This window comes from Dama dama, chromosome 16 (genome assembly GCF_033118175.1).
Source record: "Dama dama isolate Ldn47 chromosome 16, ASM3311817v1, whole genome shotgun sequence".
NCBI classification, from domain to species: Eukaryota; Metazoa; Chordata; class Mammalia; order Artiodactyla; family Cervidae; genus Dama; species Dama dama.
Window position 1 is genome coordinate 24,730,183 of NC_083696.1, and position 24,348 is coordinate 24,754,530.

At 40.9% G+C, this 24,348-nt stretch overlaps 1 protein-coding gene across 1 annotated transcript in view; it reads right to left on the minus strand.

The window, feature by feature from the left end:
* AUH (AU RNA binding methylglutaconyl-CoA hydratase) overlaps nt 1-24,348 on the minus strand; it is a 188,455-nt gene that overhangs the window by 8,484 nt on the left and 155,623 nt on the right. Inside the window, exon 7 of the mRNA XM_061163581.1 lies at nt 1,773-1,960. Within this exon, the coding sequence (XP_061019564.1) occupies nt 1,773-1,960 (188 nt within the window). The remainder of the gene's footprint in view (nt 1-1,772; nt 1,961-24,348) is intronic.

Below are 24,348 nucleotides of genomic sequence, written 5' to 3' on the forward strand. Positions count from 1 at the left end.
GGGGAAAAATAATGTTAGCAATTAATGTTCTCAGAGGGGTGTCCTTCAGATGAAATGGACGATGAGGACAGCCTGGTTTACCACATGGCAGGGTGCAGTCAGATGTCAGTGTGGAGGTGGGGAGAAGGAGGTTCTAGGGTGGGGTGAGCTGCGGGCACAGAGAGAGAGAAAGAGAAAGAGCGCGCGCATGTGTGTGAGCAAGATCGCATACGAGAGAGCCAGTTCTCAGGAGTGAGATGAAGAATGGAACCACAGAGGCACCAAGGGGCTAATGAGCCACCCGCCACCCCAGCGGAGATCTGTAACAGGGAGCTGACCACTCACATCCAAGGACCATGGGAGGCTGTGAATCTCAGAACTGGAATTACGCCCAAACCTTCCTTAAATACACTGCTTTACTTCAACTGAGACGTGTACTGGTCGTCAAGTTTTAAGCTACAGGAAGTGGCTAAATCTGTATGGAGCTAAACTATCACTTCTGATATGTGTACACCTTTAATCTCTCTTTAGCTAGATGTTTCCTTAATATTTTGAAGAAACATCAATACCAAAGTCACAAGGAGAGCTCTTCTTAATCTCAAAGTAGTGAAAGTCTTGTGTTAGCTCTCTATAGATTCAGAGTATAAGGCTGTGTGTTACCTCATCCAGGCAATGAACGTACATAAGGACCCCACCCTGAAAGAGCTTACAGCTCCTAACTTAACTGAGAAGCGCTGAAATAGCACCGACACCCAGGCAGTGTGGCTTTAGAAGCCAACTCAAATGAGAGGCCCCATCTGACAGCTCGCAGGGACAGGTGCGCCGCAGCAGACCTGGGCTCTGTCTGACAACAAAGAACTCCACGGATGCCTCCTGAAACCAGATACAGAGCCCCGAACAAATGTGGAGGGTGCGTGCATTTCTCCAGAGAGATTCATGAGAGCTCCCAAAAGAATCCATGGCCTCAAAAGAGGTTACAAATACTGATTGAGTTAGAGAGGAAGTAATTTTGACTCCAGAAATGGTTAGGGGATTATAAAAGTTTACAATCCATTGGGAATAAAGACAAATCACTAATTGTTTACTTGGCAAAAGTCCTTTAATCTATGATTTCCGAACAAAGGACTATTTGAAAAATACTTCTGCAAGAGTGAGAGAACCAAGAAACCCTTAAAACAGGTTCCTTGACACTCTGTTTATTATTAATACTACTGCTCACGAGGATTAAGACCTGTGAGTAAACGCGCAGTGATTCCCAGACTTGAAGTCTACTTCTGAAGAAGTGGATTGTGCACAAAGGAGTTAAAACAAGGCCTCCATCACCATGAAAACAAACACAGTAAGATAAACAACTGGTGTTATTTAAGCAGGTTATCTCAAGTTAAGTGATCTCAATGAAAGCTCGCTTGACATAATGGACTGTGGGCTCCTTATTTATTTGTGTTTCAGTTTGGGGACAATCCAGTGTGAAAGCCCACGTGTACCGTTCAGGGCAGGAGGACTAGCTGGCGAAGAACTTAAGTTGCTGGGAATCTCTGTTGCATGTGATAAACACGCACGTAATATATTATCAATGTGCAGCTACAGTAAGGGCCTTGAATTACCTTCAAATCTTAATTCTGAAGGCTCTTAATACTAATCTAGTATATGATTTCTACTTTTACAGCTACCTGTACACTTCTCTACTTGGAAAGCAAGCAAAGGACATTATAGGTAGGTAAGACGATCGCTGGTTTTGTCAACTTGTTGTAAGGTTATAAAAAAGAGCAAAAAAAGAAACATAGTTAAAATACCTGAGGTAAAAACTCTCTTGCTAGGTCCAAGGCCTTTCTGTAGGCTGCGTCCCCCTCCTGGTTCTGTTCTAGAACATGGCTGATCAAGCCCACTGACTTGGCTTCTTGGCCATCGAGCACACGCGCAGAGAAGATGAGCTCTTTCGCCAGGGACATCCCAATGGCACGCGGCAGTCGCTGCGTTCCCCCTACAGCGTGGATGAGACAGAAAACGCGTGCGATGACTTGACAGCCTTTTGCTTAAACATCTCAATTTTTCATTTCTTCTATTGGAAAAACAAACCAGGACCAGAAATTTTTATGTTAAAATTAAGTAACTGGAAAACTACTTCAAAACTTAACCTCATTTCTTCATTAGTTTATAAAATTATTAAAACTCTAAAAGCACTTAAGAATCTTGTATCACTATTAAGTGATTCTGACACTGCCCATTACTGGTAACACAGTTGGCATGTTCCTGAATCCAATCCACAATCATTACTGTGTCAGGAACCAAAAGATGTACAGTAGTGGAGGAGGGTAGGGGCAGTCTCCTTTCCCTTAGGTCATTCATAGGAGGAATGACAGGTCCATCAAGCTTGGCATTTCTCCTTCAGTTCAGATAAAACATCAAATTCTCAGAAATTCAACTCGTGTGCTTTTAAAGACTTATTTACGGTAAATGAACTGTAAACTAATTTTAACTTAATGAAAATAAAAACAGATAATCGCTCATGAAAACAGGCTTTGTCCCACGGTTTTACTTTTTTAAGGAAAGTGATAATCATCCCCTGTTGCAGTATTCTATTAGATCCATCTCTCTGCTCACTCCAGTACCTTTAAGTGAGGAGACTGCGATTTCAATAAATAGAAAGCTAAACAAAAGCAGGTCATATTCTTATTGGTAGCTTTAATTTCTACCAACAGGAAGATGAAAACAGCTGCAAATCTTAAATCTTATCCCTAAGTCTTATCCTTGAAGTGGCAGCTGGGCTGACCAGGAAGCGGAGGAAAGGCTGACTGTGAAGGTTCTGGGGAGAAGAAGAAAACTGTTGGTCACACATCTGAACGAGCTCACCGTGTGTTTCACTGCCCATGCAGTTTATTCTGCATTAGTCACCAACATTTATAAACTGAGTGGGTGATTTCATATAAAAATTAGTTTTAACCTGGAAGTTAACTGCAGCTGTGTCTTTTAGATACAATGCACTCAAGCTGCCACAGCCTCCACCACTTCCTACGACTCCAATACTGTAGACTGAGAGGTTTTGATTTTCTCTAAGTGATTTTATTTTATTTTTTTTTCTTTAAGTGATTTTAAAAGGAAGGTAAAATCATTTCTTATCCACATCTCAATCAAAAGTTGGGGGGGGATGAGAGGTAAGTTTCAAGAAAATATATATCCCTTCAATAATTAAGTATATTCCTATGTGTTTAGTAAACAAAGCACATTGGTATTGGAAGTTTATGATGCTATTATTAAACAATTATGTTGAGAATTATGTTTAAAAATATAGGTGATTTATGGGAAAAAAAAAGAAATGAAAACAAACTTCAAAAGGATTGACATTTTCTGTAGGGATTGTTTTTGAATATAAATGAGTTTAGGATTATTCCCTGGTGGCTTAGTTGGTAAAGAATCTGCCTGCAATGTGGGAGACCTGGATCTGATCATGGGTTGGGAAGGTCCCCTGAAAGACGGCACAGCAACCCACTCCAGTATTCTTTCCTGGAGAATGAATCCCCATGGACAGAGGAGTTCGGTGGGCTACCATCTATGGGGTTGCAGAGAGTTGGATATGACTGAGAGACTAAGTACAGCATAGATAGCACAGAGTTCTGCTTCTATAAACTGCAGCTACTTATTGCTTATACTCCCCAAGCAGTTAGAGACGGTAAGTTTAGAGGTATTTTATGCAACATGGCAAAAAATGGTGAAAAATGAAGCACTGACAAATTTAAATCCAACTGTAAATAATCATGTTGCTCAGTGTAGTAAAGATAGGTCTGAGAACTTACAGAATAAACTTCATGGAAAAAGACAAGTTGTTTATGGTATTTCTAATGGCAGCTGATTAGAACAGAGAGATACAAGTAATACAACACAGATAGTTATATCTACTCATGGAAGTGAGGAGGATTTTCAAGAGACTAAAGAACTTACAGCTATAGTATTCATAATAAGCACAACACTAGAGAATGATTCTTTGCTGTGTTCTATGAAAAGTTTAATGTAGACTGGTCAAATTTAGCATGTGACCCTCAATGGTCATTGTTAGTGTGCACTTCTTATTCAACGGAAACTCAGTATTTTGCAAGTCCAAAAAGCTTAAGCCCATTCATCACATTTTTTTCTAACAATTTAACAAAGGGACAGTATGAAACTAACCTCATCAAACAGCTGAATGGCACAAAACTCTAAACTTTGCTAGATGAAATGGATGCAGACTTAATCATCTGCTGGAGGAAATGATGCGAGGGTGAGACACTTGGTGCTGAAGAGACCTTTCTGTTCCGCTGAAAACAGTGCATCACAGGATCTAAGGAAAAACCACCAACTTGGCTCATCAACAACTAACACTGCATTCAAGACTTGGCTTTTTTGGGTTGACATCACAAGATATCCACGTTAGGAACCTCATGTAAGTGCAGTGACACAGTATTTGTTCTTTTATGGCTGGCTTATTTCACTTAGCAAAATGTCTTCAGGTTCACTCATACTGTAGCATGTGTTAGAATTTCATTCCTTTATAACGCTGAATATGTTTTGTTTATTCATTCTGCTGAACATGATTTGTTTATTCATTCATTAGTTGAGGAACATCTGGCTTGCTTCCACCTTCTGGCTATTAGAAATAATATTGGTATGAATATGTGTGTACAAACATGTCTTCAAGACCCTGCTTTCAATTTGTTTGAGTAGATGTCCAGAAGTGGAACTGCTGGAAAATACAGTAAGTCTGTGTTTAATTTTTGATGAACAGCCATACTTTTTCATAACAACTTCACCATTTTCTATTCCACCAACCTGGCAAAAGTGTTCCAATTTCTCCACATTTCTTACCAACACTTTGTTATTTTGCTTTTTGATGGCAGTCATCTTAGTGGGTGTGAACTGATATCTCACTGTGCTTTTGATTTGCATTTCCCTAACAACCAGTGACCTGAGCATCTTTTTACATGCTTATTGACAATTTGTATATCTTTTTGGAGAAAAGTCTATTTAGGCCCTTTGCCCACTTTTAACTGGGTTGTTCTGTCATTGTTGAGTTCAAAGCGTTCTTTAAAAACTCTGGATATTAATCCCTTATCAGACACATGATTTGCAAATATTTTCTCCCAATTCATTGGTTGCTTTTTCACTGCTGATAGCATCCTTTGAGGCAGGCAAAATTTTTAATTTTGAGGAAATTCAATTTATTTTTTTCTTTTGTTGTCTTTGCTTTTGGTGTCATGGCCAAGAAGTAATTGCCAAATCCAATGTCAAAAGTTTTTCCACTGTTTTCTTCTAAGAGTTCTGTACTTTCAATACTTACATTAAGGTATCAGATTCATTTTGAGGTAATTACTGTATATGGTATATATGTCCAACTCGATTCATTTGCAGGTAGGAATCCAGTTTCCCTAACACTATTTGTCAAAATGGGCATGCTTAAATAGTTACATAAATATGTGATTTGATTTTCTAATTCTTACCAATACTTAATCTTTAGGAAACCTGTTTGGTAAGAAATTATCTGGTCCACTTTCATATGCTGCAATCCAGTTCGCAGAAATCAAAGGCTGATAGATTGAACCATATTTTTACTTTATGGAATTAAAGGTAACTGACCCTTTACCATCCTCAAGCATATAAAATTTGTGATTTCAACCTTTATAAAGATGATATGACCTGTTTGTTTGTCTTTGTCAACTAATACTGATAGTGGGAGCAAGATCTGTACATACAGAAGTTACTGAACTGCAGAGCAATACCACACAGAAAACTAAACATGACTGATGTGGAATGTGATTTCTATAAATATCTCAGGAATAGTAATTCCAAATAGAAAATCTTTTATGCCAACATTCTAGTCCAATTTGGAAGTACTTCTGTTTAAGCTATTTTCTATTATGAAATAAAGCAATTAACTCATTAGAAAAGCAAGGCTCAGTGCAAAATTGCATCCTGCAACCTGAGAGACAGAGTGTGCCACTGAGATGTAGTGTGGATGAAAAGGCATCAGATTTAAGTGCCAAATAAAGAAAGGAGTATTAGAATTATTTCAACTCACCTTTTATTAATTCTGAATATTAAATTCCAGTATTAGCTCAGAGGTAAAGCGAAGATAACTGTGTTGTATTTTTCTGTCAGTTGATTTTCTTATATTGGGCTTACTTCAGCAGATCACCCAATCTGCTGAGTTCCAATAGGGATTTGAGTTCAAGATGACAAAGTGCCATCTCGAGATAGTCTTAATGACTGGTGAAATTAATCAGAACTAAAAATAGGGTCATCCCCAGTGGAATTAAAATAGTTCCATTCTGACTGCTGCCCTAACATATTCAAAATCAAACAGGTCTGAGATTGATTCAGACTTACACTACTGTCCATCCCAAGAGCTTCCAGCATTGACCCCTGACTCCTTTGGGCCCTGCTCTGAGACTCACAAGGGTTTTGGTAACTTGCCCAGCGTCACAGATTTAAGTTGCAGAAATAGAATCCAAACCTACCTCTGCCTGATTCTTATCTACTATGTGGTAAAAAAGTAAAAAGCAACTTATGAAATAAATTCATGGCTTGATTTTATTTTATAAAATAAAAGGTATGCATAGGGTATATATAAGTAGCTGCATAATATTAAGTAGGCATATACATATTTAAAATGTATGCAGAAAGCTGTCTCTGTGGGACCAGCTGATAGATAATGATCATTTTTTTTACTCATTCTGCTTGTCTGTATTTCAAAAATGTTCTGCAACATTTAGGTAATAGGAATAAAAATGCTACATCATTTTTCAAGAGCACCATACAGGGAGACAAAGAGCTGGCCACTAGGTAAAAGCTTCCCAAGCTACTTTCTGTCTGTGTTCCCGGCAAGCTCTCCAGGTGGTGGGAAGCCTCAGGTCTCCTAGGTTGCAATGCTGATACTATGGAATCATGGTGTCAGGTTGGCCATTCATGTAACATTCTTGCAAGTACCCCACAGAACCACCAAATAGGAAGAGATATATGAACATGAGATGAGAACCCGTGCAACAGCTCACAAGGATCCTGCTAAAATACAAGTAATTTAACCCTTTCCAAGGGTAGTAAATTTAGAACATGTTTTACTTCTACAAAAAAATAACTATTCTTAAGTCACTTCATCACCAACAAGAAAAAGCACTTTGTTGTGTTCCATGAACCTGCATGAAGGGCCATCAGAGTAATAAGCGGAAACAGCACACCAAAGCCACACTGCTAAGTCATGAAGAAGAGGGAGCACTGTGGACCCTCCCCTTTCTATTGTAGGCACGCTCAGAAAATGCCAGTTGTTTTCTAAGGCTTTTTTGTTTTGTCTCTGTCAACAAGGAGACTTTGATTCAGTGGGATCTGTTGATCCAGTGCCGTAAAACAAGAGGCAGGAGATGATTCATTTTTAATAAGGCAACATAATTTACATAACCAAGGAGTACGTGCCACTTCAGAACAGTCACCTCGAATGCTGTATACGTGTTACTTGGGACCATTTTGGAATTTCTCTTTTGGAACTCATTTCCAGAATTACATATTTGTTCAATCATTCAAGTACGTACTGCAGCTTCCTGTTCTAGGCAGGTGGATACAGCTGTGAACTGAACAAATCCCTGGGGTGCACACAGTTTAGATAGAATGGCCAAGGAGGACACTTGGGCAGAAACAGAAGGAAACGAGGGGTGCATAGCACACAGATCCTGTGGGGACTGCATCTGACTCACGGAGCAGCACAGCGAGACCAGAACGGCCAGAGCACAGGTCAAGGGGAGCAGGCCCGGGTCCCGTGGGTCCCCTGGGCCTGGAAGGAACTACAGCTTACTGTGTGGGCGACAGAGCGCCAAGGAGCATCTGAGAGCATCTTCTGAAAACAGTGGTGTAGGAACGTTAATGACTAGTGAAGATTTGGGTTTGAGGAAAGCTATGGTCATTATGGGCCAAGAAGATGGAGGAAGTAGGTAAATGTTCACATGACTTGTGGCGTGGCTCTAACAGGCCCAGAGAAACTTCAGAACAACTTCCCAAATGCTTTCAATGTCTGTCATGTTTTGGCTGCCCAACATCCACTGTTCCCGTTAAAATCCTGGTCTTGCTGTCGGAGAACACCCCCCAGTCTCCCCCCTCCCCCCGGCCTGCCCTGCCCCAGCTGTATACAGCCTAGGACAGTAGAGAACTCCTCCAATGGAGGCCAAGAAAACCAGACCCTTCTTCTCTCTGCCCTGGCACAGCAAAGCAGGCATCCAAGACAGGTCTGGTTCACTGGATGTTACTTCTCAGGACTAGGAGTCCTGAATGGATGATAAATAAAAATAAATTTTCCCTTTCATATACAGCAGCCAAAGTCAATTTCTATTATGTGCTTTCCAACATCAAGAATGATACAATGACATACTATGAGTTTTGTTTTTCTCCCTCCTTCAAAAATGGTTAGATGAAGCTGAATGAGGCTTTATTTGTTCTACTTTTCCAAATAAAATCCATTTGTTCAATCTCTTAATTTATTGGTCAAGTGATCAAACATGAGCTAGATGCTGTCCTGGGTGCTGAACAAGTGGCAGTGAATGAGACAGGCCATCCCAGATGTTACAAAGCTCACATCTTAGAGAACAAAAGGAAAGAAAAGGGCAATTTAACAAGGACAGGAGAGAACTGAGGTTGGGATGAGTGTTACAAAGAGAATTTAAGGCAGGGAAAAGATTGAGATAAACATTCTATTCAATTCAGTCCTTCAGCCGTGTCCGACTCTTTGCGACCCCACAGACTGAGGCACGCCAGGCTTCCCTGTCCATCACCAACTTCCAGAGCTTACTCAAACTCATGTCCATCCAGTCACTGATGCCATCCAACCATCTCATCCTCTATTGTCCACTTTTCCTCCTGCCTTCAATCTAAAGAACTGATGAAGAACTGATGCAATCAGGTGGCCAAAGTCATTAGATGACTTAGTTTGGGTGGTTGGGAAGGGCCTGTTTGATAAAGGTGAGGCCCATGTCTGAATGCTAACAGGGCAGCTACATGAAGATCAGAGAGAATATCAGTGATGAGATCAGCCATGTAAAGAATCTATGTGGAAGCCAAGCTTAGCATGTTTTGAGGAAGAGAAGGAGGCCACTGGAGCTATGGTGAGGGAAGTGGCAGAAGTGAATTTGGACAGGCAGGATTCACATTATATAGATATAGTGGAGGTTTACATCTTATTCTATGTGTGATGTAAAGACACTGGAGGGTTTCGAGTGGAAAGTGACATTAATTCGATTTGCATTTTAAAAGCTCCTCTGTAAGCTTGGTAGAGAACAGATTATAGGGGTAAGATCAAAGTGGGGTGTCCAGGTGGAGACCATTGCTGTCCTTCAAGTGAGACACAATGGCAGCTCGGACTGATATAGGGCAGCATAGGAAGAGATAGGGGGAGGGATTTGGGGTGAGTGTCCAAACTTGCTAGTAAAATGGTGCAGGGGAAAGGGAAATCAATCTAATGCCTAGATTTCTGGCTTGAGTGCAATTAGAACGAAGTGTGTTTACTGACACTGGGAAAAAGGGTGTGTACTCTGGCCATGTTGTGGAGCAGTCAAGCATGTGATTAGACATGCAGTCAACTGTTTATTAATAATCACTATCATACAGATGGCATTCAAGGTCAGGGGCCTGGATATGATCACCTAGGGAGACTGTTTAGATAGAAAGGAGCTGAGGAGGAGTCAGAAAAACCCTGATAAGTGCCCAGTGAAATGAGTGAATAGCAGAAATGTAGGAGGAAGGTGATGCTCAGCTGGACACCCACCGCCACCACCACTGCCCTAGCCTTCTTCCATGGGAGTCAAGTCTGCATGGGTCTTCTAGGAAAGTCTTTCCTCACTGAAATAAAGACACCCAGGAATAAATGGGCCTTCTCCCAGGACGCCTCCATGTCGACATGTGACACTGGAGCAGTGACAGCTACCTTGCAACCGTGATGGAAGCCAGCAAGGGCAGAATCTTCAAACTAAAGACTGCACAGCCGAGAGATGTCACTAAGCTGCTGAACTTACCAATCCTGAGACAGCCCTATTGTGACTTCTTATGATTTTACCTGGTGTTTTCTTATTGTTTAAGCTTCCTGAAATGTAGGTTCTTGTTACTTGTACCAAAATTGTCTGTAACTGTAGATGAATTAAGGAAAGAGACCTGAAAATACATTTTAGAGAGTAGAAAGTAAACACACTAGGAAAGTAATGGCAAGACTTCTCGGCAAAATTAACTACATATTTGAGATTTGTGGTTGTGAGATGGTTAGCATGGTTTCTTCTAGTAACTCCTAGCCATTTGGGGGCAAAAATGGAGCAGGTAGATAAGCTAGAACTTCACTAGGCAAATGTTAAGACGAGATGAGGCACCAAGCAATAGCAATGGTTGACATGTATTGAGCAGACTCTGCGATAATACCATGCCAACTATCCTAAGCACTTCACACATATTTAATTAGCTCATTTAATTCTTACAGTTCCTCTACAAGGTTGGTGCAAAGGTAGTTAAGGTCATTTGTAAGTTGTCATATCACAAAGGACCATAAAACCTAAGTTGAGTAAAGAGAGGAAGGCCTTTGCTGAGAGTGAAACTGCCCATAGACTTGATGATTCAATGAGGTCCCAAAAGATCTGAAAGGTTAGGATGTCGCAGAGTGAGATGCAGGAAGTCTAGATTCAGAATGGAGTGATTACTGATGATGCTGGACCATCATTTATCACTGTACCACCTGGGAAGCCCTTTTGCATATTCACATATATTTAAAAAATTTAAAGCAAGCTTTTTATTTGATATTTCATAATTAATTATAATGTAATATGTAGCCGGGAGTTGTGATGGACAGGGAACCCTGGCGTGCTGCAGTCCATGGGGTTACAAAGAGTCAGACACGACTGAGCAACTGAACTGAACTGAACTGATGTAAATAACTGAATATAATTTATGGTTTTATATTATAAATTATGTCTTAGCAATATGTAAAAGGTAGAAAATTTCAAGTGTTTTTGTTTTTGTTTTCTGGGTTTCCTTTTAGTGTTTATATTTCCCTGTCTTACAATTTCATGAAGAAAGAAGCCATGCTAATAAAGGGCAGTGTTGAAATATGTTAAGTTGAAAGTTATCTAGATGCTGCATTAAGGGCATTTTGTTGATATAATTGCAAGTGACTGCTGACTCTTAAGAACGATCACTTTTTTGATTATTTCTAAATCCCCTCTCATAAATAGAAAGCTCCATTTAAGGCTGTATTTTCCTTGAATTGTAAAGGAAACATTGCAATAAAATGTTAACTTTGGGGGTTCCCTGGTGGCTCAGTGGTAAAGAATACACCTGCCAATATGCAGCAGACACAGATTTGATCCTTGATCGGGGAGGATCTCACATGTTGTAGAGCAACTTAACCTTTGTGCCACAACTACTGAGCTTGTGCTCTAGAACCAAAGAGCTGCAATTACTGAGCCCACGTGCTGGAACTATAGAAGCCCACACATCCCAGAGCCTGTGCTTTGCAACAAGAGAAGCCACAGCAATGGGAAGCCCATGCACTGAACCTAGAGAGTAGCCTCCGCTTGCCACAACTAGAGAAAAGTCTACACAGAAACGAAGATCCAGCACAGCAAAAAAATAAATAAGTAAAATTATTTTTTTTTAAATGTTAACTTTGGATTAAAATGTCTGTTGCAACTGATTACTGTGAAACTCTGTCAGAGGGCTTTAGGCAAGAGCTTTCTTGACAAATCTTGGCTAGATGCTTACAAAACAGACTTCCTCTCACTTCTACAGTGGAAGAGAAGTGTGTTATGTGAACAAATATGACATGTTTACTGGTCTCATAATAGGTCATGTCACAATCATACAAAAAGCATAAAAATAACTATTTTTCAATTTGTGACCAATGTTTAAAGTGTTGTAATACTTCATATTTCCTGGGATTTTTTAACTTTTTTTTTTTTTAGCATGTTTTAAAACAATGAGAAAACATAGACAAACCAACAGACAGACAGACACACACACACATGCATACATACAGGAACAAACAAGACAAGAATACATGTGAAGGAAAACCTGACAGTCTGGTTAAACCCCAGCAGAAACTATCTAAAATATATCAGTTTGAGCTCTGCTTGGCTTACACTAAAGGAGTATTTAGGAAAAACTTTAAAACTTTCTAAGAGCTGGGGCACAGAAAGAAAAACTGGACATCAAACACTTTTCTTCAAGAGCAAATTAAGCTTCCTGGCAACAAATTAAAACCTTTGTGATAAGGCCTTCATTAATATTATAGAAAGTTTTCTTGACTAATATCCAGTTTTCTCTTAGAGAGACAGGTTAAGGACAAAACTACACTCTTAAATGTCTGCTGACGCTTTTGACAACAAATATCTAAAGCATAACTGTATCTTTTTTTAACTTCTGAAGAATATAATTGCTATATACTGCATGAAACAAAGCTAGTGTTCAGTGGCTCAGTTGGGTCTGACTCTGCGATCCCATGGACTGCAGGGGTTTCCCTGTCCTTCACCATCTCCCAGAGCATAACTCAAACTCATGTCCACTGAGTCGGTGATGCCGTCCAACCATCTCATCCTCTGTCATCCCCTTCTTCTCCTATCTTTAATGAAACAAAGTACCTCACTTTTTAAAATGATTTGTCCATTTTGAGCCACCCTATGTCCACCACGAGCACAACATGCTCCTCTACAACTCTCTGTGGCTGTGCGGGCTCTGAACTTAGGTTCCCTGGCAGCACCAAGGGGTTACTGGAGTCTTCCTTTGTGGATACCTCTCTCCCACCCCGGCACAGCTAACGGGTAGGCAAATGACTTAAATCAGACCAATCAAACTGTCTCTTGAAATCTGGATCATACATGGAGTTTATGTTTGGGTTCAGAAATTCAAAGGCTTTCAGGAGAGCTTGTCTAAAGTTGTGCTGCCAGACATAACTATCTGTGATAATGGGTCTGTCTGGGTTGTCCAGACCAGGAGTCACTAGCCACATGTGGCTAATAAGCACTTGAAATGTGACTAACTTGAACTTTCAGTTTTTAGTTCATTATAATCAGTTGAAATTTAAATAGCACATGTGGTCAGCAGCCTCAGGATTGGATAGCTCAAGTCTAGAGTTTCCTGGCCTTCAGCTTCTCATGAGCTCATTTTTGGTTGCAATATCTGTTTCTGTTGCAAAACCAAAGAAACTGGGATATGATCTACAGTTCACTGCAACAAGTAGAGTCACAGTAAGTGATGCAGCTGAAGTACAGAGTCTGTAGGCTTCCCCACAGCTCACCTGTCCAGCCAGAAGACAGGAAGCATGCATGGCTAGTGAAAGACGTGTGTTCCACAGGTACACACGTGCCTGTGTTCTAGGTACGTGTTCTACGAGGTTCTAGGTAACCTCTGTCATTCAAAATGATCCAGAAAGCAAATGATTCATCTGTTCTTATAATACTGCTGTGCCGTAGGCAAGAAAAGTAGGTATCAGCAAATGAGATCAAAACAGAGATCTTGCTAGCAGCCTTCAACACAAACCTATCCCAGGTTTGATTAAACATAGCAATTGCTGAGAGAAAATAAAACTAAAAGAAGTGATCCAATAAACCTTTCTGTCTTCTGATTTCCATCTCATGGTATATATTTACTGGACCAATTAGTACTGTCACAGTAACAGAAATGTCCTACCTATAGTAAAAATTTTGTGCCACACTATGCCACTTATGCAGCACTGCTCTATATTTATATAGTTGCCATTTATCCCTAGTTATTTTAATAAATGTTTCATATATATGATAAAGATATTTGGTTTAACTGTAAGAGTTATCTATCAGTATATCATAAGGATTACGACTAGGCTGCATATCTCTTCCCTCTTGAGATTACTTACAAATATATGTATATAACTGTCAAAGGAACATGTGTCAAATGAACATACATACAAATACACAGAAATCGTGACAGGTTTTATTTTCTTTGGCTCCAAAATCACTGTGGATGTTGACTACAGCCATGAAATTAAAAGACACTTACGCCTTGGAAGAAGAGCTATGACAAACCTAGACAGCATGTTAAAAGGCAGAGGCATCACTTTGCCAACAAAGGTTGGTACAGTCAAAGCTATGGTTTCTCAAGTAGCCATGTATGGATGTGAGAGTTGGACCATAAAGAAGGCTGAGCACTGAAGAATTGACACGTTCCATTTGTGGTGCTGGAGAAGACTCTTGTGACCTTGGACCACGAGGAAATCAAACCAGTCAATCCTAAAGGAAATCAACCCGGAATATTCATTGGAAGGACTGATGCTGAAGCTGAAGCTCCAATACTTTGGTCACCCGATGTGAAGAGCAGACTCATCGGAAAAGGTCCTGATGCGGGGAAAGATTGAGGGCAAGAAGAAAAGGGGACGATAACAGATGAGATAGCTGGATGATCACCATCTCAATGGACATAAATTTGAGCAAACTCCAGGAGACAGTGAAGGACAGGGAAGCCTGGTGTGCTGCAGTCCATGGGGTCACAAAGTGTCGGACACAACAACTGAACAACAACATATACACATATGTATACATGACAGCTTTAGAGAAAATTATTGATTAGTTTTCTTTAATACAGTGATATTTATTAACAATACAGTGTTTCACGTCTACCTCACTGGATAAATCATGTAATACGAAATAATTCAATTTAGCAGCTTGATATTTCTTAAAACACTGACAACAAATGAATATGCAATTAACATTCCTGAATATGATGCTGTTAAAGTGCTGCACTCAACATGCCAGCAAATTTGGAAAACTCAGCAGTGGCCACAGGGCTGGAAAAGGTCCGTTTTCATTCCAATCCCAAAGAAAGGCAATGCCAAAGAATGCTCAAACTACCACACAATTGCACTCATCTCACATGCTAGTAAAGTAATGCTCAAAATTCTCCAAGCCAGGCTTCAGCAATACGTGAACGAGAACTTCCAGATGTTCAAGCTGGTTTTAGAAAAGGCAGAGGAACCTGAGATCAAATTGCCAATACCCGCTGGATCATCGGAAAAGCAAGAGAGTTCCAGAAAAACATCTATTTCTGCTTTATTGACTATGCGAAAGCCTTCGACTGTGTGGATCACAATAAACTGTGGAAAATTCTTCAAGAGATGGGAATACCAGACCACCTGACCTGTCTCCTGAGAAACCTATATGCAGGTCAGGAAGCAACAGTTAGAACTGGACATGGAACAACAGACTGGTTCCAAATAGGAAAAGGAGTACATCAAGGCTGTATATTGTCACCCTGCCTATTTAACTTATATGCAGAGTACATCATGAGAAACGCTGGGCTGGAAGAAGCACAAGCTGGAATCAAGATTGCCGGGAGAAATATCAATAACCTCAGATATGCAGATGACACCACCCTTATGGTAGAGAGTGAAGAGGAACTAAAAAGCCTCTTGATGAAAGTGAAAGAGGAGAGTGAAAAAGTTGGCTTCAAGCTCAACATTCAGAAAACTAAGATCATGGCATCTGGTCCCATCACCTCATGGGAAATAGATGGGGAGACAGTGGAAACAGTATCAGACTTCATTTTTTTGGGCTCCAAAATCACTGTGGATGGTGCAGCCATGAAATTAAAAGATGCTTACTCCTTGGAAGGAAAGTTATGACCAACCTAGACAGCATATTAAAAAGCAGAGACATTACTTTGCCAACAAAGGTCCGTCTGGTCAAGGCTATGGTTTTTCCAGTGGTCATGTATGGATGTGAGAGTTGGACTGTGAAGAAAGCTGAGTGCCAAAAAATTGATGCTTTTGAACTGTGGTGTTGGAGAAGACTCTTGAGAGTCCCTTGGACTGCAAGGAGATCCAACCAGTCCATCCTAAAGGAGATCAGTCCTGGGTGTTCATTGCAAGGACTAATGCTGAAGCTGAATCTCCAGTACTTTGGCCACCTCATGCAAAGAGTTGACTCACTGGAAAAGACCCTGATGCTGGGAGGGATTGGGGGCAGGAGGAGAAGGGGGCGACAGAGGATGAGATGGCTGGATGGCATCACCGACTCTATGGGCATGAGCTTGAGTAAACTCCAGGAGTTTATGATGGACAGGGAGGCCTGGCGTGCTGCGATTCATGGGGTCGCAAAGAGTCGGACACGACTGAGCGACTGAACTGAACTGAACTGAACCCAAACGGATGGTGAATACAGTAAAGCATAAACCAGGTAGTCCGCATTTAACAAAAAACAAGTTTCATCATTTCTAATGATTAAATAAGGACTTATCAGTTATTTCATGTGCACTGCTAATCATCTCAAAACTCGGTGGCTTAAAACAACAGATACATATTCTATGGGCCCGGACTGGCTCTGCTTCCAGGCTCACTCACATAGTTGCTGGCAGATTCCGTTGGTCCCCTCTATAGGAGCCACTCCACAGGGCTGTTTCTTCACAAGACAGGTGACTCTTGAGTAATTCAAGAGAGAGAATTCACAAGACGGAATCCACAGATGTCTAATAACCTATCCAAGAGGTGATTTCCCATCTCTTCTGCCAAATTCTATTAGAACAGAGTTTATAGCCCCAGGCTTCACAAACAGAGAGACTGCACAAAACATGAGCAGTTCGAGGCTGCTTACCACAAGGTCTGAGACTGATTAAGCAATATATGCTGTAAAGGTCACCTTTTCTTCTCCCCATCTTTCCTTTAACCAAAAACAAGCTTTTCCAGAGCACTTTCAGACTGTTTCCCAAAACTTTAAAACCACCTTTCATTTATTTCAAAATCAAGGAGGACATGAACAGAACATGTTAACCATTATCTTGAAAAAAATAATAGAGGAGGGAAACTCAGGGAGAATACAAAATAGAAGGTGTTCCTTTGGAAAGCTCATTCCATTAAAATACAGTCTTTGCCAACTACGAGCAGCAGAGAAAGTCACACCCACATATCTAGCCTTTCTATAATGCACTGATTTAACTGATCAGCAAAAACCTCGGACACTCTGATTGTATATTATAAAAACTGGACCCTAATATTTTCATTAAATGGGAGAGGGGATCTAAGAAATGGTTTAAGATTCTCAACATCCAAATGTTTTCTCTCTGGATTATACAGAACTTCCACACAAGTACAGAGTTGCTGTGTACTTGTTGATTAAAGAAACAATATGTATAAGTATTTGACTAAATGACTAAACAATGGAGTGAACATGAAGATCTGAATACTTTTAATTTTTCTTATCAAAAGCAGGTCACATGACAAATATTTGAAAATTCTGGCAAAGCTGCATCATTATTAATAATTTACTATGTATTATGTAATTTAACAAATTACTTTTTATGTTTTTTGCAAGAATTCTATAAGGCCACTACTATTACTATCCTTATTTGGCAAATGGGGAAATCAGAGGCTCAGAGAAGTAAAGTGACCAGCTCATGCCCACTAGGTACACCAGTGGGTGTGAGTGAATTAGGTATATCTGATTCTGCAGCCCACCTGATTTCCTAATGGTAAGCTACTTCCCCCTAGAAGAGACCAGATGCACAGCTCCTTAAATAGTTATTCTTCATTAGGGCAAGGCCTTGGTAGGAGTTATAATATTGATGCAGACATAATTGCAGTTTCAGACCATGAGTTTTAAATCATGATAACTAGGCTCAAATACATCCTTATTAATCAAATTAGGAACCATTACAATCAACACATTTTTGCCAACGAGAAATGTTTGTTTATTCCCATAGCGAAAAATTCATGCTTCAGGATTTGACGAACTCTTGGAAAGCAGTTTCTGCCTCTTGCTGGTTGTAGGAGCAGTTTGCCTGCAAAAAGTTATTGAGATGCTTGAAGAAGCGGTAGTCAAGTTGGCGAGAGGTCAAGTGAACATGGCAGATGAGCAAGATTTCCCAAACTTCAAAACTTCGTAGCCTAATTTGTTTAACTTTTGAAGCATTGGTTGTGCGACATATGGTTGGACGCTGTCATGGAGAAGAATTGAGCCCTTTCTGTTGACCGATGCTGGTTGCAGGAGTTGCAGTTATCAGTACATTTCATCAATTTGCTGAGTATACTTTTCAGATGTAATGATTTCACCAGGATTCAGAAAGCTGTAGAGAAGCAGATGGACAGCAGATCACCAAACTGTGACCATGACCTTTATTTGGTACAAGTTTGGCTTTGGAGGATTGTTTTGGAGCTTCTTCTTGGTCCAACCACTGAGCTGGTCTTCACCGGTTGTTGTAAAAAATTCACTTTTCATTGCATGTCACAATCCAATCGAGAAATGGTTCATTGCTATTGCACAGAATAAGGGATGATGATACTTCAAAATGACAGTTTTTTTCTGATTTGCAGTCAGTTCACAAGGCATCCACCTATCGAGGTTTTTCATGTTTCCAATTTGCTTCAAATGTAGAATGACCGACATTGAGTTCTTAAGTTAACTTCTTAAGTAGTTATAAGAGGATCAGCTTTGATGATGGTCTGAGTTAGTTGTCAACTTCTGATGGCTGGCAACTATGCTCCTCATCTTCAAGGGTCTTGCCTTCTCTGCAAAACTTCTTGAACTAACACTGTACTGAATGTTCATTAGCAGTTCCTGGGCCAAATACGTTGTTGATGTTGTGAGTTGTCTCTGCTGCTTTACGACTGATTTTGAATTCAAATAAGAAAACTGCTTGAATTTGCTTTTTTTTAAACATCATTTTCATATATGTGTGTGTGTACACGCACACATGCACACTAAATCACTTCAGTCGTGTCCGACTCTTTGCAACACTATGGACTGTACTCTACCAGGTTCCTCTGTCCATGGGATTCTCCAGGCAAGAATACTGGAGTGGGCTGCCATGTCCTCCTCTAGGGGATCTTCCCGACCCGGGGATCGAACCCACGTCTCTTATGTCTCCTGCATAGGCAGGTTCTTTACCACTAGTGCCACATGGCTAGGGGCAACATCACTTCCAGAGTCTAAAAGAACTATAAAATACATAGCAAGTAATGTCCTTAGCAAAAAAATATGAAGTGAGAAATGTGCATTAAAATGATGTATAACATAACCACATTTAAGAATATATTCCAATATCAAACAGCAAAATTCAACAACGCAAAACCACAATTATTTTTGCACCAACCTACTAGTTAGCATTTTCTTTGCATTGATCGCTGAGGAAGGCTTTCTTATCTCTCCTTGCTAATCTTTGGAACTCTGCATTCAAATGGGAATATCTTTCCTTTTCTCCTTTGCTTTTCGTTTCCCTTCTTTTCACAGCTATTTGTAAGGCCTCCTCAGACAGCCATTTTGCTTTTTTGCATTTCTTTTCCATGGGGATGGTCTTAATCCCTGTCTCCTGTACAATGTCATGAAGTAGAGGAAAACAACAGAATGGGAAAGACTAGAGATCTCTTCAAGAAAATCAGAGATACCAAGGGAACATTTCATGCAAAGATGGGTTCGATAAAGGACAGAAATGGCATGGACCTAACAGAAGCAGAAGATATTAAGAAGAGGTGGCAAGAATACACAGAAGAACTGTATAAAAAAGATCTTCACGACCCAGATAAACACTATGGTGTGATCATTCACCTAGAGCCAGACATCTTGGAATGTGAAGTCAAGTGGGCCTTAGAGAGCATCACTATGAACAAAGCTAGTGGAGGTGATGGAATTCCAGTTGAGCTATTTCAAACCCTGAAAGATGATGCTGTGAAAGTGCTGCACTCAATATGCCAGCAAATTTGGAAAACTCAGCAGTGGCCACAGGACTGGAAAGGTCAGTTTTCATTCCAATCCCAAAGAAAGGCAATGCCAAAGAATGCTCAAACTACCACACAATTGCACTCATCTCACATGCTAGTAAAGTAATGCTCAAAATTCTCCAAGCCAGGCTTCAGCAATACGTGAACCGTGAACTTCCAGATGTTCAAGCTGGTTTTAGAAAAGGCAGAGGAACCTGAGATCAAATTGCCAACATCTGCCAGATCAGCGAAAAAGCAAAACAGTTCCAGAAAAACATCTTATTTCTGCTTTATTGACTATGCCAAAGCCTTTGACTGTGTGGATCACAATAAACTGGAAAATTCTTCAAGAGATGGGAATACCAGACCACCTGACCTGCCTCTTGCAGGTCAGGAAGCAACAGTTAGAACTGGACATGGAACAACAGACTGGTTCCAAATAGGAAAAGGAGTATGTCAAGGCTGTGTATTGTCACCCTGCTTATTTAACTTATATGCAGAGTACATCATGAGAAACGCTGGGCTGGAAGAAGCACAAGCTGGAATCAAGATTGCCGGGAGAAATATCAATAACCTCAGATATGCAGATGACACCACCCTTATGGCAGAGAGTGAAGAGGAAATAAAAAGCCTCTTGATGAAAGTGAAAGAGGAGAGTGAAAAAGTTGGCTTCAAGCTCAACATTCAGAAAACTAAGATCATGGCATCTGGTCCCATCACCTCATGACAAATAGATGGGGAGACAGTGGAAACACTGTCAGACATTATTTTTGGGGGCTCCAAAATCACTGCAGATTGTGATTGCAGCCATGAAATTAAAAGACACTTACTCCTTGGAAGGAAAGTTATGACCAACCTAGACAGCATATTAAAAAGCAGAGACATTACTTTGCCAACAAAGGTCCGTCTGGTCAAGGCTATGGTTTTTCCAGTGGTCATGTATGGATGTGAGAGTTGGACTGTGAAGAAAGCTGAGTGCCGAAAAATTGATGCTTTTGAACTGTGGTGTTGGAGAAGACTCTTGAGAGTCCCTTGGACTGCAAGGAGATCCAACCAGTCCATCCTAAAGGAAATCAGTCCTGGGTGTTCATTGGAAGGACTAATGCTGAAGCTGAATCTCCAGTATTTTGGCCACCTCATGCAAAGAGTTGACTCACTGGAAAAGACCCTGATGCTGGGAGGGGTTGGGGGCAGGAGGAGAAGGGGACGACAGAGGATGAGATGGTTGGATGGCATCACTGACTTGATGGACATGAGCTTGAGTAAACTCCGGGAGTTTGTGATGGACAGGGAGGCCTGGTGTGCTGGGATTCATGGGGTCGCAAAGGGTGGGACACAACTGAGCGACTGAACTGAAGTGAACTAGTTAGCATAACAATATAACTGGATATCTGGAACAGAAGGAAAAATTAATCCACTGGGTCTGGTATCAAAGGCAGTGAACAATGGCAGAGAGTTTCAAATTAAAAGCAGCACGCAGTGGTCAATTCCCACTGGGAAATGGTGCTGGAGAGAAATGAATTACTATGCAAGGCCCACAAAGTGGAAGGCACGCGCACACTTCTGCCACCCTTCCATTCTGGGGACAGTTCTTCCTCCTCACACTCTGCTCAACATCTTGATACTGGCCTGCCTCTACTTTACCCTGTTTTTTTTGGGGGGAGGGGGGTGGCGTGGGGGGGATGGTTAATGTTAAAGGAAAAGGTCAGAGGCATAAAAGATGTGGCACTGACCTCAAGGCACAAACCCTGAGATGAAGGTGCCTGGGCCAGGGGGGCCATGCCTCCTCACCCAGACCTCCTGTATTGAATAGCTCACTTTTTACATTTTTTTAACTGTGAACAGAAAAACACTATAATGCCCAAAATAAATTAAAAAAAATGATATTTCAAGTGGGTTAAACTATAAAGATGAGCTAATTAATATTATTTTTCATTGGGAGAACCACAAAACATTTTGTGTAATGAGCGTAGAAGATTTTATTATTTAGAGAACTAGTCAGCAACTGTTTCATATTAAGAAAGCAGGATAAGCAATTCATTATTCAGAGCACATCCAAGCAAGATGAAGCAACTCTAACTTACTGGAAACAAATTATTTTTATAAAATACATCCAACATCTAGTCAGTTTTTCATAACTCTAAGTCATGTCACAAGGAAAACAGAAAGCCTGTACAAAAATAAATTGACCTTCTGCCTATACCCTAAACAAAATAAAACAACCATATGCTATACAACAACGAAAACCTCTCTCTGAAATGGGGAGATAAACTACCCACCACATACAATGGCCACCTGTAGACTTCTTGGTTACTCATTTTGCTCGCAGTTACTCAGCATTTTCATAGATGAACAGAAACCTCAGCTGTAGTTTTAATAAACATGTTTTATAAATATTAAGCTTCATATTTCAAACTCATTAAGGCGCTATTGGATGTAAAATATATGTGAAATTTACTTGTCTAAAGGCTGACTTGACGCTCCTTCCCTCTTACCCACATTTTACAGCCAACTTCTTAACATGCACTGTTGACTCCATGAGCAGATGACCAGGATGAGAGGTTGGTCACTGCCCTTTACCCCTTCTGGCACATCCTGTACACCCACACATGGGAGGTTCCAGAGGCAATCCCTGTCCTTTCCCTGTTCCAGGAGAACATCTGAAGGAACTTTCACATAAAACAGGGATTAACTGTTGCCATCTCAGCAAGAACAATGAAAGTTCTGTCACAACCACCCGATAATATGTCTTATTCAACAATGGACTGACGATGGTGTTCCTGTGAAAAACTAAGTTTGAGATACAAACATTGAAATTAAGCCATACTGTCAGTATTTTAAATGAAATAACCTCTATACACATTGGAAACATAATATGACATTGATGACAAATTAATGTACACTGCAGATTTTGTAGGGAAGATATCTGGCTAGCTTAGAGCTAATTCTTCTACTCTCTTCAAAAAGCAACAAAAATTAGTTGAAAACTCAATGAGGGAGGGAATGAGAAGTGGGGAAGGAAAGAGCAACGAGAGAGAAGAGGCACCATCATGGAAAAGCAGAGGCCAGGTAATGCACACAACAGATTTCAAGTGTGGCCACAGCACGGTGGGACTTTGAACAAGTAACAGAGAAGCCATGTGGAGTAAAGATGGTAAATGGACAAAACCTGTGTCAATACTACGCAAACGCTTTCCTGTTTGGAAAAAAAAGTGCTGTGAAGGCACCCCTAAGAAAAACTTTCAAACCCTGAGAGACAGGGCCCCTTTTTTTATCAGGTTGTCCTACAAAATGGAGAGGCTGCCATTCTGCATTTTATCCGATAAGAAAATTGGAGAAAGAAGGCAGAGATTATCATGCTCATCTCACCACTAATTACTTTCAACAATAAGGATTTAATAAAAAGGCAAAAGTAAAAATAAAGAAAAGAAGATCACAGAGATCAGGATCACCGAGTAGGGAAAAGTACACAAGTGAGCCAACCATGAGATAGCAAGTGTAGGTTTACCAGCTACCTGGAAGTAGGCTGTTCCTTTGAGACCTTCTGCAAGCACAAAATGGCTTCATAAAGCAAAGAAGCAGTCACCTTAGGATACATCTTGCTAACAGACACACAAAATCAATCGAGATCAAGCACAGACACTCACAGACACAGTTCAGAGCTCTGGCAGCGGGATGCGGAGGCGCTGAGTGTGACTCTGGGGGGAAGGAGCTTGGCGGTGCCCTTGCCGCCACATAGGGAAAGCACCGCCTCTGTGATGTTTGCCTCTGCAAAACAAACCCTGAACGCTATTCCTATTTTTTGTCTTTTTTTCATAAAAGTGAAAACTCTCTTCAGATTCCTTTTAGTTAGTAAAAACAGGTACTAATGTAGGTCTTTCATAAAACTGAAGTGGCATAAATGGAACTTTCAAAAAGAGGGATATACCTGTACTTGTATACCAACGCAGGAGGTTTAAGAGACATGGGTTCGATCCCTGATTGGGAAGATATCTCCTGAAGCAGGAAATGACAACCCACTCCAGTATTCTTGCCTGGAAAATTCCATGAACAAAGGAGCCTGGCGGGCCACAGTCCATGGGGTCAGAAAGAATCAGACATGACTGGCCAACTGAGCACATATCTCAGTTTGCTGAGAGGAGCAAACTCTGGTGTTAAGGGACTTACAAGTATTACCTCATTTAAACCTTCTGGCCTCATTATGAAGTAGGACTATCATTATCCTCTATATAGAAAGGATACCAGAGGCCCCAAGTCAGGGCTAGTAAGGCAGAAGTCAGTATGCAAACCTGGCAGTTGCTCCACCTACAACCCTCTCACTCCATGCTATCTCAGGAGTCACCCTGGATCCCCAGCCATGTTCCCCAATCATACATGTGTGCCCATGCATGGTTTTCACCCATCCTTTCTATCTCAAGCTGGAAAGAGAATACACACAGGGTCTGGAGGTAGGGGATGGGGACAAGAGCAGAGCCCATGCATACCAGGGACCTGCTATCCTAATATTCCAAGGCCCCCGTCCCTAGGGAACAGAGGGTGTGTCTCACGGAAAATGGCCCTGGCTAGGTGGAGAGAGCCTGGGAAAGGACTCTTATAAAGCTGCATTATAGACTGCCTCCAGCCCTGATGGGTGATGCCTGCCTCCCCTCATCCTCTCCTCTCATTCTCTGAGA